A 13072-nucleotide genomic window follows, 5' to 3' on the forward strand; every position below is an offset into this window, starting at 1 on the left:
GCCACAACGCCCGGCTATTTTTTTTTTTTTGGTTGCAGCCGTCATTGTTGCTTGGTGGGCCGGGGCTGGGGATTCGAACCCGCCACCTTAGGTGTACGTGGCTGGCGCCTTAGACAGTTGAGCTATAGGCGCCGAGCCCAGCACTTACTGTCTTAAGACCTCAGTGAACTCTTTGCAAGTGTGTCTGCTCCAACAAGAGGGGAACTGTGCTCTTTACCGTTTTGATACCAGGCACAGGGAGCCAAGGGCCAGCTGTAAGGCTGGCTAGGACCCTACAGCCCTGCCCTCTCCCCACATCTTTCCAGTCTAGGGTTGAAAACATCTTTTGAAGGATCTGGGCTGCCTCCTGAGTCTGCCCTCTCCCTGAGGGACCCAGGGTGGAGGCATGGACACTGTGGGAACCACCTGTGCAAGAGGGGCAGCCCAGGTAGGAACTGTGTGCCCCCCCATGTCGTGCAGTGGAAAAAGGAGAAGCCAGGGACAAGCATTTTGACATAGCTACCCCTCCCCAAACTCGGTTACATCTGAGCCTTGCTTACCCCAGGCCTGAAGCCCCTTGTTGGGGCTGCTATCTGGGTGTCTGTGGAGCCATGCTAGGCTTTGGTTCATATACAGAACAGGCAGGTGGACAGAGAGGGCAGAATGTGCGTGCCTCAGTCTGAGGCCCCACATGGAGTTGTGTGGCTCTGGTAGAAGCCCTGACTGTCCCCTCTGGGCTCTTGCAGGTAGGTGATCTTTTCTTGCAGCGTGGTGCCTGTCTGCAGAGCTTCCTCTGCCTGGCCAGCCCTGGGCCAGACCATGGTGGCCAGCTGCTGTAATATGTGTTGCAACTGCTTGGAAGGCCTTGATGGCAGTTTCAGCCACCCTGGGAGGAAGGGAGGGTACTCTGTCACAGGGGATCACCTGCAGTTTAGAGCGAAGTACATAGCCAAAGATACACAGCAGATGTAGACCTGGCTGGTCCAGACACACATGTACTTCTCCATTTGGGAGAATCAAATGCATTAATTTTAAGATAGGATTATTCTGCTGTTGGCCCTAAAGGGCCAGCAGAATGTCCTAGCTTGGTAAAGTCCTGGGGACCTTCATGTTCCCTGGGTGGAAGCATGAGTGTAAATTTTGGTTGGGGAGAGACAGTAGGGACTGAGTTGGACACGTGCCTGGCTCCCCTGTGCCCCTGACATGGGGAGTTGGAGTTTCTCCTTGCTCCTATGCTGCTGGCCTTTGCATCGTGTCCTTGGGCTGATTTGTCCCTTAGGTCTAGGGCACCCTGTAGGATACCTGTTTTCCAGATAGAGACACTATGTGATTGATGGGAGAGGAAGGGGCCTTTGCTCAGCCACTTGGCTGAGTCCCCAGGGCCTTTGGACCATGAGGCTGCTGCTTCCTTTTAGCTCTAATGAGGTTACGAGGATTATTTGCCTTAATCTGTGTTTCACTGGCATTGTACTCTTTTCTCCAGGATCTTTTCACATGTTTTATCTCATTGTATCTTAAAAATAAATCTGTAAGCAAGGCAGGGCGGGCGTTTATTATCTCTATCTTAGGGGTGTATGTGTGTTTGGATCTGTGTGTATCTTTGTACACACAGGTGTGAGTGTGTGACTGTGTCTGTTACATGTGTACACACGTGTGTAGCTGCATATGTGGTGGTGTGTGCATCCATGTTTGCATGTACCACCTTGTGTATGAGTGTGCCTCTGTACATGTGTTACTGTAATGTGGTCTCTGTGTGCACGTGGGGGTGTGTGTGCATTCTTGTGTGTGACTGTGCATGTGGTTTGTTTGTCTATGTTGTGTGCTATGTGAGTGTGTGAGCCTGTGTTTGTGCACGCATCCATGCGTGCCCATGCGTGTGGGTCCTGGGCATGGATGCTGCATGGCTGAGATCAGAGAGGAGACGAGAACACCATGGCCCCGAGGTGGCTGCAATCGCTGGTAGGTTTCATCTCTCTCCTGGAGATTGATTTAGCCTGGGGAACAATGCTCTAATTCCTGTGAGTCACTCGTTAGAGGAGTTCAAAGCAGCCAGGTGGCAGGAGGGTGTCTGGGATTTCAGGTTTCAGGGTGATTTGCTCATTCTGCTCTGATTATTAATTCTTCAAGCCAGTCCTTTAACTCAGAGTTCTTAACCTTTTCTGTGCCATGGACCCCTTGGCAACCTGATGAAGCCTATGGGCCCCGACTCAGAATAATCCTGTAAATGTATGTAATAAATAGGGCTGCAAAAGAAACCAATCATACTGAATATAGTGACGAAGGTTAAAGGCACCACAGCTGTGGTACAATATTGTGTGCTCATCAGGTGGCAGGGTCAGTGGGGTCCAGTGCCTGCCATTAGTGGGAAGCTGTGGTGAACATAGGTATGGACACATCTTTGTCTTGGTGGACCCACAGGCACTGTGGTTTATTTTCCATGTTCACGCCCAAGAGAGATACCAACTTCCAGTTCCAAGTCAGTCAAGATAAAAATGTATTTTTTTCATCAGGTTGCACAATCTTGCTTTAACTGGAATCTACAAATTATTTGGAAGCTTGAAGGGATCTTACGAGCACCCCATTGGGTTTTTCCTACATCTGTTTGTGGGTTAGAAACACCTGTAGAACTTTGTTTTAAAAAGCAGAGATTTTTGTCCCCCACCCTCTGCCTAGACCTAGAGAGTCAGAATCTCCAAGGGAAGACCTAGGAATGCTCCTGGAGCTTCTTACTGTTGTCAGTGCCCCCTTTCCTCCCCAGGCCTTGGTGACCTGGGTAAACCTCCTAATGGGAAGGGGGCTTTTCCTGGCCCTGGGTCCAGTGCTCCGCCTCCCCTTAGCAGAGTCCCAGAGAGTGCGGCTGCATTTCCTTTGTGCACTGTTTGGACAGTGGTGAGAGCTGAGTTTCAGAGGTAAAGTGAGGGTGTTGACTCTCCTCCCACTGTAAGTGCTATGGCCCTGCCCCCTCCTGTTCTAGAGCTTTGTGGAGCCCCCGTGGGAACAATCCCAGGACAGACCACTGGGCCCCAGCTTAGGCCTGGGAACCTGGAGCCCGACCCCTCCCCACCATCTCCAGGTGGGCTCTAGAGGTCCAGGTAAGGCTGTTCACTGGGCTGTGGAGTCTTTCCTCAGAGGAGCTTCAGGGAGTGAAAGTGGTTGCCTGGGACCCTGGGCTCCTGGTGTTTACCCAGAAATTGTGCTAATCCCGCTAATTCCTGTGATTTGCGCAGGCTCTTGGCTCTGTCTGCTGCCTTCCTCTCCAGGCAGGGATGGGAAGGGAGGGCAGTGGCTGGTCTGCAGAGGGCGAGGCCAGGAGCACAGTGAGCTCTCTGGACACCCCCACCCCCTGCTGGATTAGCTCCCCATGGGCGCTCATGAACTCCTAGGTGCTTCTGTGAGCCCCAGTCTGGGTGTCAGGAGTCCTTCCTCACTCTGTTCACCTGGTCCTGGAGTGACCACATGCTCAGGCCTCAGGCAGCATTTGGCCAGTGGACCTGGCTCTTCTCCCTCCCTGGGGAGTGGCCTTGGACAGCTTATTACCCTCGGGAGTGGCAGCTTCCTTCCCTATGGGAATTATCTGCTCTACCAACATAACAGGCGGGGTGTTGGCATGAAGGAGCTGCAGCTGCTGTGTTTTGGTCCGTTCCGGTGGCTATAACAAAATACATAGATGGGATAACTTAGGAATAGCAGAAACTTGTTTTTCACAGCTCTAGAGGGTGGGAAGTCCAAGATGGGGGCTCAGGCAGAGTTGGGGTCTGGGGAGGGCCCATTCCTCAGGGATGGAACCATCTAGCTGCATCCTCACATGATGAGAGAGACACATGGGACATGAATGGGAAAAGATGACACTTGTCCCATTCATGAGGGCAGGGCCCTCATGGCCTGGTCACCTCTCAGAGGCCCAGCTTTTTTTTGAGACAGAGCTTCAAGCTGTCGCTCTGGGTAGAGTGCTGTGGCATCACAGCTCACAGCAACCTCCAACTCCTGGGCTCAAGTGAGTCTCCTGCCTCTGCCTCCCAAGTAGCTGGGACCATAAGCGCCCACCTCAACACCTGGCTATTTTTTGGTTGCATCCTTCATTGTTGTTTGGCAGGCCCGGGCTGGATTCCAACCCGCCACCTTAGGTGTATGTGACTGGCGCCTTAGCCACTTGAGCCACAGGCGCTGAGCTAGGCCCAGCTTTTAATACCATCACTGTGGGTGGTTGGGTTTCAACATACGAGTTTGGGGGTATAGTGACAGAAGATTCAGACCATAGCATGCTGTTATGAAAACATCCATAGCCTCCTCTTCTTTCCAGTCTCCGATGTTCCTAACAAAAGTTGTCACAGTCCCTTCTGAAGGCTCTTTCCTTCTTGGCATCCCTGACACTAAGTCTTAGTATTCTGAGCTGTTGGGCCTCAGTTTCTCCATCGGCATTTGAAGAGGGTCAGATCAATGCCTGCAGGAGCATTGTCCACCCATCCCTGAGGCTGGAGCTGGGGCTTGGTCACTCAAACCCTAGGTTTTGGTCACATGCTCCTCTTCTGAGGGTGCCCTAAGTCCTCTGCAGTTTTCTGGTCCTCAGAGATTTAAGTCTCCCAGGCACAGACCCGGCTCTCTGGCCCCACCTATCCACTTGACTGAGCACATTTTCTGGTGGACCTGGAGACTGAGCAGTGGGAGGCCCATCACTGCCTTCAAGGAAGTCACGGTCAAGCAAGGAGCCAGGTGGACACACAGCAAGTATGACCAGACTGTATGACAGGTGCTGGGGCAGAGGGAATGTTCAATCCTAAGGGAGGGACACCTACTTATGGGGGGAAGTGAAGCATGAAGCCAGCTGTCACTAAGGAGTCACAAAGTGAAGAGTTAGTGAATGAGTATGCAACTATAAACTCCTCCCTGTGCCATGCAGACCGGTGCCACCTACATGGCCATAGTGTTTGCAGTTGCAGCCCTAGATGAGCCTCAGCCTTTGCACAGCCCTTGGCTGGTGGTTCCCATCCAGCAATCGTGCTGTCTTGGATAGGGCATTAGGGCAGGGGCCATGCCTACTCTTGCTCTGACCCCAGGCCCCCCACAAAGTGCTTCCCCCACCTCTGAATGGCTCCATAGTCACTTTACCTCACTGCCTGCCAAGGAATTCTGGTGCATGTCCCTTTACACTTGGGGTTCTTGCTCAAGGGATAGCTCACTGTGGTGTACCAGGGTGCCTGGGTATAAGGCCTGGCCCAGCCACTTCTAAGGAATGTGTCTTTGGGCATTTTACCCAACCTCTTTCAGCACTGGTTTCCCGCTATATAAAATGTTTTGATGATTAAATGAGCTCACCCCTGTAAAGCATTTGGCACCTAGTAAATACGTATTAAAGGTTTGTTGTTCCAGCTGTTATTTTGATTTTTGTCCTATTTCCAAATTCAAGGTCTGTTTCAAAGTTGGGCCTAAATTCTCTCACCTGAGCTTATTGGGAGGAAACCCTAGACTGTCCACAGAATTGCTTGCATTTAAAGGAACCTCTGTTTCAGAGGTCCGTTCAGAGCTTTTTTGATAGGCATTCGGAACTGTGGCCCAGTGCCAGCCTGTCCCAGCCCAGCCTGTGAGGATGCTGCTCTGAATAGCTCCTGGCCCAGAGGTGTTAATGAATTTAGAATGGGACTGTTGGGTGGGAACTGTGGGCTGGGAGGGGTGCCAGGCTTCCCAGAGAAGGTGATGTCTTAGTGTCATCTTGAAAGAGCAGGGAGTTTATTAGACACAGAAAGATGAAGAGGTGGCATGGCTTGAGTGGAGGCCTGGCTGTGTGCAGGGCCAGGGCCAGAAGGACCTTGGTCTTGGGAGGGATGAGGTGAGACTTGGTTTGGGGGAAGCTATCTGGCACTGGCAGGGGGTGACCTGGAGGGGACTAGATATATGAGAAGCCCCAGGACCCAGAGGGAAGAATACCTGTCACAAGGCTTCCAGCTAGGAGAGGTGCCACCAGGGAAGGGGGCAGGGGTGGAAGGGGAAAGTGGCAGCACTCACAGGGGGCACACAGATGGTTGAGTCAGGTAATGCCCGTGGCCAGGCTCAGGGAGCAAAGGAGAGGCAGGCACCAGCCAGGGTATGTTGCTAGTGGGCCATTCAAATTGCCAAAGTCTTCAGTGACAGATTTTAAAAATGGTCTTAGAAGAGCAGACAAGAATCCCTGAATCTCTAGGTCACAGGGAACCCCATAAATCACTACAGTCCTCAAGGAGATTTTTCTCTCTTCATCTGCCTGACTGTCTTTGGCTTTCCAGGTAGGGAGTTTTAAAAGATCGTGGAGACTAGACAGACAGGTGTGTGCAGACACAGCCTGCACAACTGGGGCCTCCTTCCTAGGTCCCTCTCCATCACACCTGTACACTCTGATTTTCTACTTGGGAAGACCTAAGTGTCCATTTAACTTTGAGACCTCTGGAGATGAAGCTTCCTGCTGCCTTTGGTGACTGTTCTCAGCCACCCATGAGCTATCTGGAGGACCCTCCCTGCCATGTGAACTATGCTCCTGCCTCCTTACACATCCCCCTTTGGTGGTTGCCCCATCTCTCTGCTTCTTTGATGGCAAACCTCTTGACAAAATCACCCATGCCTCTGTTTCCACCTGCTTCTAACCTGCTCTTTGCCCCCACCCAGGCCCAGGTTGCCACCAGGAGACCCAAACTGCCCAACTCTCAGTGGCCTGCAGTGGAGTCAGTCGCTCCTGCTCCTGAGCATGTGTCTATCTTGGGTTGGCTTCCAGGACCCCACACTCCTCTGTTTTCCTCCACCTCCCCCACTGCCCATTCCTACTCTCTCTTCTTGCTTGGTTCCTGTTCTTTCCCTCAGGCTTCAGAGTTGGAGTTTTCTCGTTTTTGCCTCCCTCCCACCCCCTTGGAGATGTCCCTGAGTGGCTGCCAAAGTCCCGCCTTAGCCTCCAGCCCTGCCCTGAGCTCCCAATCCAATTCCCACCAGCCTGCTCCACAGCACCCTTGCAGGTCTCCAAAGGCTTGGGGGCATCACCAACTTCATGGCCCCCAACTACACTCCTGGTCTGCTCCCAGCCTACTCCCCTCCTGTTTGGCTGTATAAACATCCCCACTCCTCACTTATTCAGGAGATCAGCCAAGTATTTGAGCTGCCTTTGCCACCACCTTTTTTGGGGAGAAAATGTTACTTTAGGATTTCTATTCTGTAGTATATGGTACAAATACTGTATTAGTAGTGTCTGTAAATGGTGAAGCATGTCAGAAAAATGTGTGCATCTGATCTGCCACCTGCTGGAGACAGGAATGTCACCTGTGTCCTTCCTCCTGCTGATCCCTACCCTCTTAACCATGTCACCTCTTTCCATCCCATCCCACATCTAACCCTCATCTGGGTCTGCTGGCTCTGCCTTCAGGATGATGTGTTCTCATCTCACCAGCTCCACCACTGACCCATTAACCCAAACCACCAGTGCATCTCCTTGGGTCATTGCAGTAGCGCTTCTGACCCCCCAAAGTCCACTCTGCACAGTAGGGAAGTGATCCCTTTACTTTGGAGGTGTATCCCATCCTCCACCCTGCTCAAACCCTCCAATGCCTCCCCTCTCTGCACTCCTCAGAGAAGCTGGCCTTCTTCCATGGGCCCTGGCTCCCGCCTCTACACTCTGGCTGCTGTGGGGTGTCCCCTTGAGCAGGAATCACACCCCAGCCTCAAAGAGGCAGGGCAGTCTGCCCCCTCTGCTCCTCTAGCCCTTCCCTGGGCTGCTGTGCTACCTTCTCTTCCCCTGCTACCTCTTGCTAACTGAAATTAAACCTACATTGATTCCCCCCTTTCTTTGTCTCCCAAGTAGAATGCAAACTCATGTACTGTACCTTCAGCACGAGGCATATTGTCTGGTGTAAAATAGGGGGGCTTAAAAATATGTCAACTGAGTGTGAGTTAATAAAGGATGAAAAGTTGTTGAATGATGGATGAAGGAATGAACATACAAATTAATAAATGAAGGATGGATCTGGTGATCAGGTAAGCTAGGTTTCCTTTGAGTAACCATTCTTACTATATTCATTTTTATTTTCCCGGTGATCCTGTGTTGTTACTTCTGACTTCATTTCTCAAGGTAGTTCTCACGACTTACATCGGTGGGAACTTGTTGCTTAGACTTTATAATAAAAATCTGGGTAAAAGATGATGAACATGCCCAGTAGTTGTCCGGAAGGTTATTCAGAAGACCAGATGAATCTCAGGACTAATAATTCTCAAAATTAATTAAACCCTCCTTCCCAATTATAAGAGAATGAGGATGAAGTTGGTTGCTTTAGAAGCAAGCGGTGGCGTGAATGTGGGTCAGCATTTCCGGCTGGGTTTGGGTGCAGTGTTGGTGAGTGCCTTTGTCTTCTCTTTTAGGGCTGCTACCCAGGACGATGAGCAGCTGAGATGGAGACATCAGCCTCGACCACTGCCGCGGAGAAGCAGGAAGCCAAAAGTGGGATCCTGGAGGGCAGAAGCTTCCCTGACTCGGGCAAAAAGACCTCTCCTCTGGCGGTGGCTGCCACGGCTGCAGCTGCCCAAGGAGGTACTTTCTGTTTCGCACACTTGGAGGGCGGCAGGAGTGTTTTTCATGAGCCCGTTAGGATTTAATTAGAGTGGTGATCCATGCTGGGGAAGCGTGCTGGGTTTATGGAGGGCGAGGAAGAGGGCGCCCCTGCTCCTGGGAATCCCAGGCACTGTGACAGTGGCCTGCAGGTTTGCTTGGAGGTCTGGCCACCCCAAATGGGAGGAGGGTGAGGCTTGAGAGCAGGAGGAAAGGGAGGAAGGGGAGGCCAGGCTCCGTGGCTGCTGGGCGGCCCTGGGTGCGTGCAGCTGGCACATTCAAGATGTACTGGAGAACTCCTCCTTGCCTCTAGCCCGCCAAGGACTATTTTGGAAAGTAATTGTCTCCTGATGCCTTCTGGCTGTAATTAGAGGGTCAGGTACAGAATTTAGTATCTTAGGTGAATTTCTGGCCAAGTTAATTATAACAGAAGGGACTACATGAGCCACAGCCTCTCATTTTGCTCCCCTAAAGAGAAATACTTTCTGGTTTCCACTGGTGCATCGGTGCCAGCATCCCTGTTGAGGAAGTTTGGCGGGAAGGCGAGACCTCCCCTGTGTCTGTGTAGTCCATCTGGAGGCCACAGAACTATTTCTGTCTCCAAGGAATGGAGAGACTTAGATTTCTTTTCTTTCCCTTTGTATTCAAGTGTGTTTAGTCCTGCCCTATTGCTCTTGCCACTCAGGCTCAGCTCAGAAAGCAGTGAGGGAAGACAGCACGCCTTCTCTGGGTGGGTGCTGGGCAGCGCCTCTCCCCTTTTGATGTACACACAGTCATGGGGATCTTGTTCCACTGCACACCCTGGTTCAGTTGAGTCAGGGCAGGTCTGAATTTTGGCATTTCTGTCCGATGTGGAGATGATGCGGGTCCATAGCACACACTGGCAAGGCATGGGGCAAGAGCTCAGGGAAATGGAAAGACCCTTGGAGGGCCTGAGGAGTTGATGTTTCTAAGCATGGACTTGAGGAACTGTAGGTCATTGTTAGTATATTTATTTTTATTTTGCATGTGATTCTAAGTTGGAAGTCATTTTTGGGATGTGTAGCCCAAGACAGGGAAGGAAGATCCAAAGTCGACCTTTAGACTCCCTCGGGGAAGCTTCCTGATCTGGACAATGTCTCCCAACCCTGTCCTCTTGGATGGGGGCTCTCTGGGCCCTTCCTCTGTGAGGTAGGACCAGCTGGGGAGGGGAGCTGGAGGAGGAGCTCTCAGGAGCTGTGGGAGGAGCCAGAGCCAAAGGTGGCCCACCACATAGGGAGGGTGGAGAGGGGAGGAGAGGCAGAGAGCTAGAGCCTGTCCCTGGGTGGCAAGGTCTATTCATTTCCCTGGATCTGCGCCTTCCTTGGCTTGTGGTAACATTTCACACTGTCCTTCTGCCTGATGCTCTGGGGCCCAAGTGAGCTCAGGTGTCTTTGGTCTGCCCCAGATTCTCAGCAGGAGCCCTGTCAGCCGCCTCCCTCTCAGAAGTCATGAATGGATCATGAACCACCATGGCGCAATTTACTGATGTGTCACAGCAGCAGAGAATAGACTTAGGCAGTAATTAGACAGTAATTAGGATGTAATTGGGGGGGAGCCCCTCTAGCATCAGACCTGGCTGTCACTGTTGGTGTAATAACGACAGATGCGTGAGGGATTCTTGGTCTGGCTGGGAGGTGGGGAGTGTGACAGGCAAGAAGTCCAAAGTTTAGAGTATAGCGGCCTCACTGAGGCACCTGCCACCCACCTCTACCCACCCTCTCCCTCACCCCAGGAGGCCTGCCCTTGTTGCCTGCCCCTGGGGCAGCTGTGCTGATGAGGTTCCAGCAGAGGATGGGTTTGACGTAGGCAGGCAGCTTGTTGGCCTCAGTCTCAGATGAGGTGTGTGTGGTGCTGAAGGGTCGCAGAGACCCTAGAGCCTTCTCAGCCATCCACCGCTCCTTGCCACTGCCTTTGAGCAGCTTACTTGGGAAGGGTCATCCTGTACTGGGGGAGAGCAACTGTCCCTGCCTGGAGCAAAGTAGAAGATAGTCTACTGCTGTGGACTCTGGTGGCTGCATTTGTGGATGTGGCCATGGAAGCTGGTACAGCATAGATGGTACTCATCTGGATCTTGGTTTTCTAATCTGTGTCGTGAAGGGATTTGACAATTGTCCAGTCTTGATGGTCTCAGAACATTGGATTGCCCTTAAATGTTACTGGATGGTGGCCAAGGTGCTATGAGCAAGATCCTCCTGTACTCAACACACTCAAGTCCCCAGAAGGCTCCAGGGAGGGGTGTAGACCTGCACATATGTATGGAAGGAGTTGCCAGGCAGGTGGGTTGTGTGGGACCTGCTCGGGGTGGGGATGTTCTTGCATTTAGCCCTGGGTCTCAGCGTTTGGTGCTGGGCCTGGCATGAGGGGCACCCAGGGGTCTCCTGGGGACCTGAATCGTGTAAGGGAAAGGCTGGGATCACTGAGGAGCAGGGCCAAGGAGTAAGGCTTTGGGGAGCAGCAGCATTTGCCCCATCTACTGAGGAGGTGGACACTCCACCTGCAGGGAAGTGACCGGGTGTGGACATTGGGTGGGGGCCATGGAGGACGGCACCAAAGTCTGGGAGAGGGTCAGTGCCACAAGATGTGTACTGGGCAGGGGTCCAGGGAGCTGAGAATTGCTAGTTGAGGGACCCCTCTTCCTGTGTTGTTTCTGGAAAAGATGGAGGACCTAGCCTGTGTGGGGATCTGGTCTGTTTGCTGGGGGTAGGAGTATGGCTGAGTTGATTCCCCTGAAGCCGTGCAGGTGACCATCAGACACCTGGCATCTGTGAGGCCCAGTTTATTCCTTCAAAGCCTGTGATGTCCTCATAGTTTTCACCAGGATCTGCAGCTGTCTGGCAGAGAGGGGTGGTTCACACAACCCCTATATCCATTGGGCTGTGCTCACCAATACTTGTACGGTGTCCAGGTGTGAGGGACAGCCTGTGTTCCAGGCCAGCCGCTGGACCCCCATCCAGCCTCCACTCTGGGTCACCAGTTTCAAGTGTTTCCATTCCACCTTTAGAATTGTATAACTTCCATTGATTCTAACAGGGAACATACCTGCAGGCAGAAAGATTTCATGTCTGTATTATTTATATCTGTAAAACATTGGAAACAGCCTAGTTATTCTTTGATTGGGGATTGATTATTTAAGCTGTGGAACATGTTCTGGATGGAACATGACGGAAGCCATGGAAAATGTTTGCTGAGACTTTATCATTACAGAGAGGAATGTGCTTATGTTCTAATATTAGTGAAAAAAGTGGTCACAAGGCCCACTGAAATGGGAAAGAAAGCGAGAGTCCTGAGTAAGAAGGGACGGAGGGAGGCGGGAGTCCCCAGTGGTAAAGCTTGGAAAACCCAGGCAGGAGCTTCTGAGTGCTGGGCCGGAGTGCTCCCACCTTGCAGGTCAGCTCTGGGCCCAGATGAGGCTTGCCCAAGATACCAGATGCTTTAACAGAGTGCTGGGACCAGAGCTTGGGGTCCCTGGCTCTCCCTGGTGAGAGCCTCTTTAGGTATTTGCTTTTAGGTTGTGTGGTGGTGATTTGGGCCCTACTGACATTCTGGGGTGAGCATCTAGCCTTGGAGGGTCTCCCTGTGTGTCCCCATGTCTCATTTCCTTTATCTGTCCCTCTGCACTAGTGGTACCTCCTGTCTTCCAGACAGCCAGTTCTTTGAGGTCTGGGGCCATGAGTTATTCACCTGACCTGACCGGTCTCGGATACCCGACTTCCCTTAGGAGTCTGGGAAGCTGGACCTACTGAGGGTTGGAGGTTTCCACCCAGAGTCTCCCTGTGCCAAAATGTGTGTGAGAAACATGTCTGCAGAGCAGAGCAGGGCAGGGCCGGGCCAGGTCCAACCAAAGGAAAAAGCAGCCCTGTGGTCAGACAGGGAAAGGTTAGTTTAATCATCTGGCGGGAGCAGCCCAGAAGAGCAGACTGCAGAAGCCGCCGTGCAGGGTGGGTTCTTTCCCAGACTCTTTTGCTGTTGTGCTAACACTTTGGAGGCCATAAATCTTTAAAAACACATTTTGGCCCAGATTTTTTCCCCCTCTTTAATTTTTATAAAATGGTGTAATTTTAAACTCAATTCGATTCAGATGTTTCTCATTGCTTTACACTGAAACTGTCCAAAAGCTGTTCTATTATTCTCTTCCACTGTGGGTTTTCTTTCCAAAAATATTTCTGAGCCTCTCTCTCTGTGCCTCAGCTGAGCACCAGGGACTACTCAAGTCTCTGGGACAGTGTGGAAGGCGGGATCCATGAAACTTGGAGCTGGGTCTGGCTCTCAGAGTTGTGCTAGTTTCTGAAATCAAGCAGCCAGATAGGCTTTAGAAGTCCTAGGAAGGGCCTGTAATGGCGAGTATCCACCTCTCTCACTGAACCTCCACTATGTCCCGGGCCAGGTGACCTCCCAGTGTCGTCCCCACCAGCAGCATCAGCATCTCCTGGGGGTTGTTAGAAATGCCAATTCTGGACGGTGCCTGTGGCTCAGTGGGTAGGGCACTGGCCCCATATACCGAAAGTGGTGGGTTCAAAC

At 52.0% G+C, this 13072-nt stretch overlaps 1 protein-coding gene across 1 annotated transcript in view; it reads left to right on the forward strand.

The window, feature by feature from the left end:
* Positions 1 to 8349: 8349 nt before the first annotated feature.
* GLI2 (GLI family zinc finger 2) overlaps positions 8350 to 13072 on the forward strand; it is a 172824-nt gene continuing 168101 nt past the window's right edge. Inside the window, 1 exon segment of the mRNA XM_012806881.1 lies at positions 8350 to 8515. Coding sequence (XP_012662335.1) covers positions 8377 to 8515 — 139 coding nt within the window. The 5' untranslated portion in view covers positions 8350 to 8376.

This window comes from Otolemur garnettii, unplaced genomic scaffold, assembly GCF_000181295.1.
Source record: "Otolemur garnettii isolate 467f Iridium unplaced genomic scaffold, OtoGar3 scaffold00059, whole genome shotgun sequence".
In the NCBI taxonomy this organism is placed as follows: domain Eukaryota; kingdom Metazoa; phylum Chordata; class Mammalia; order Primates; family Galagidae; genus Otolemur; species Otolemur garnettii.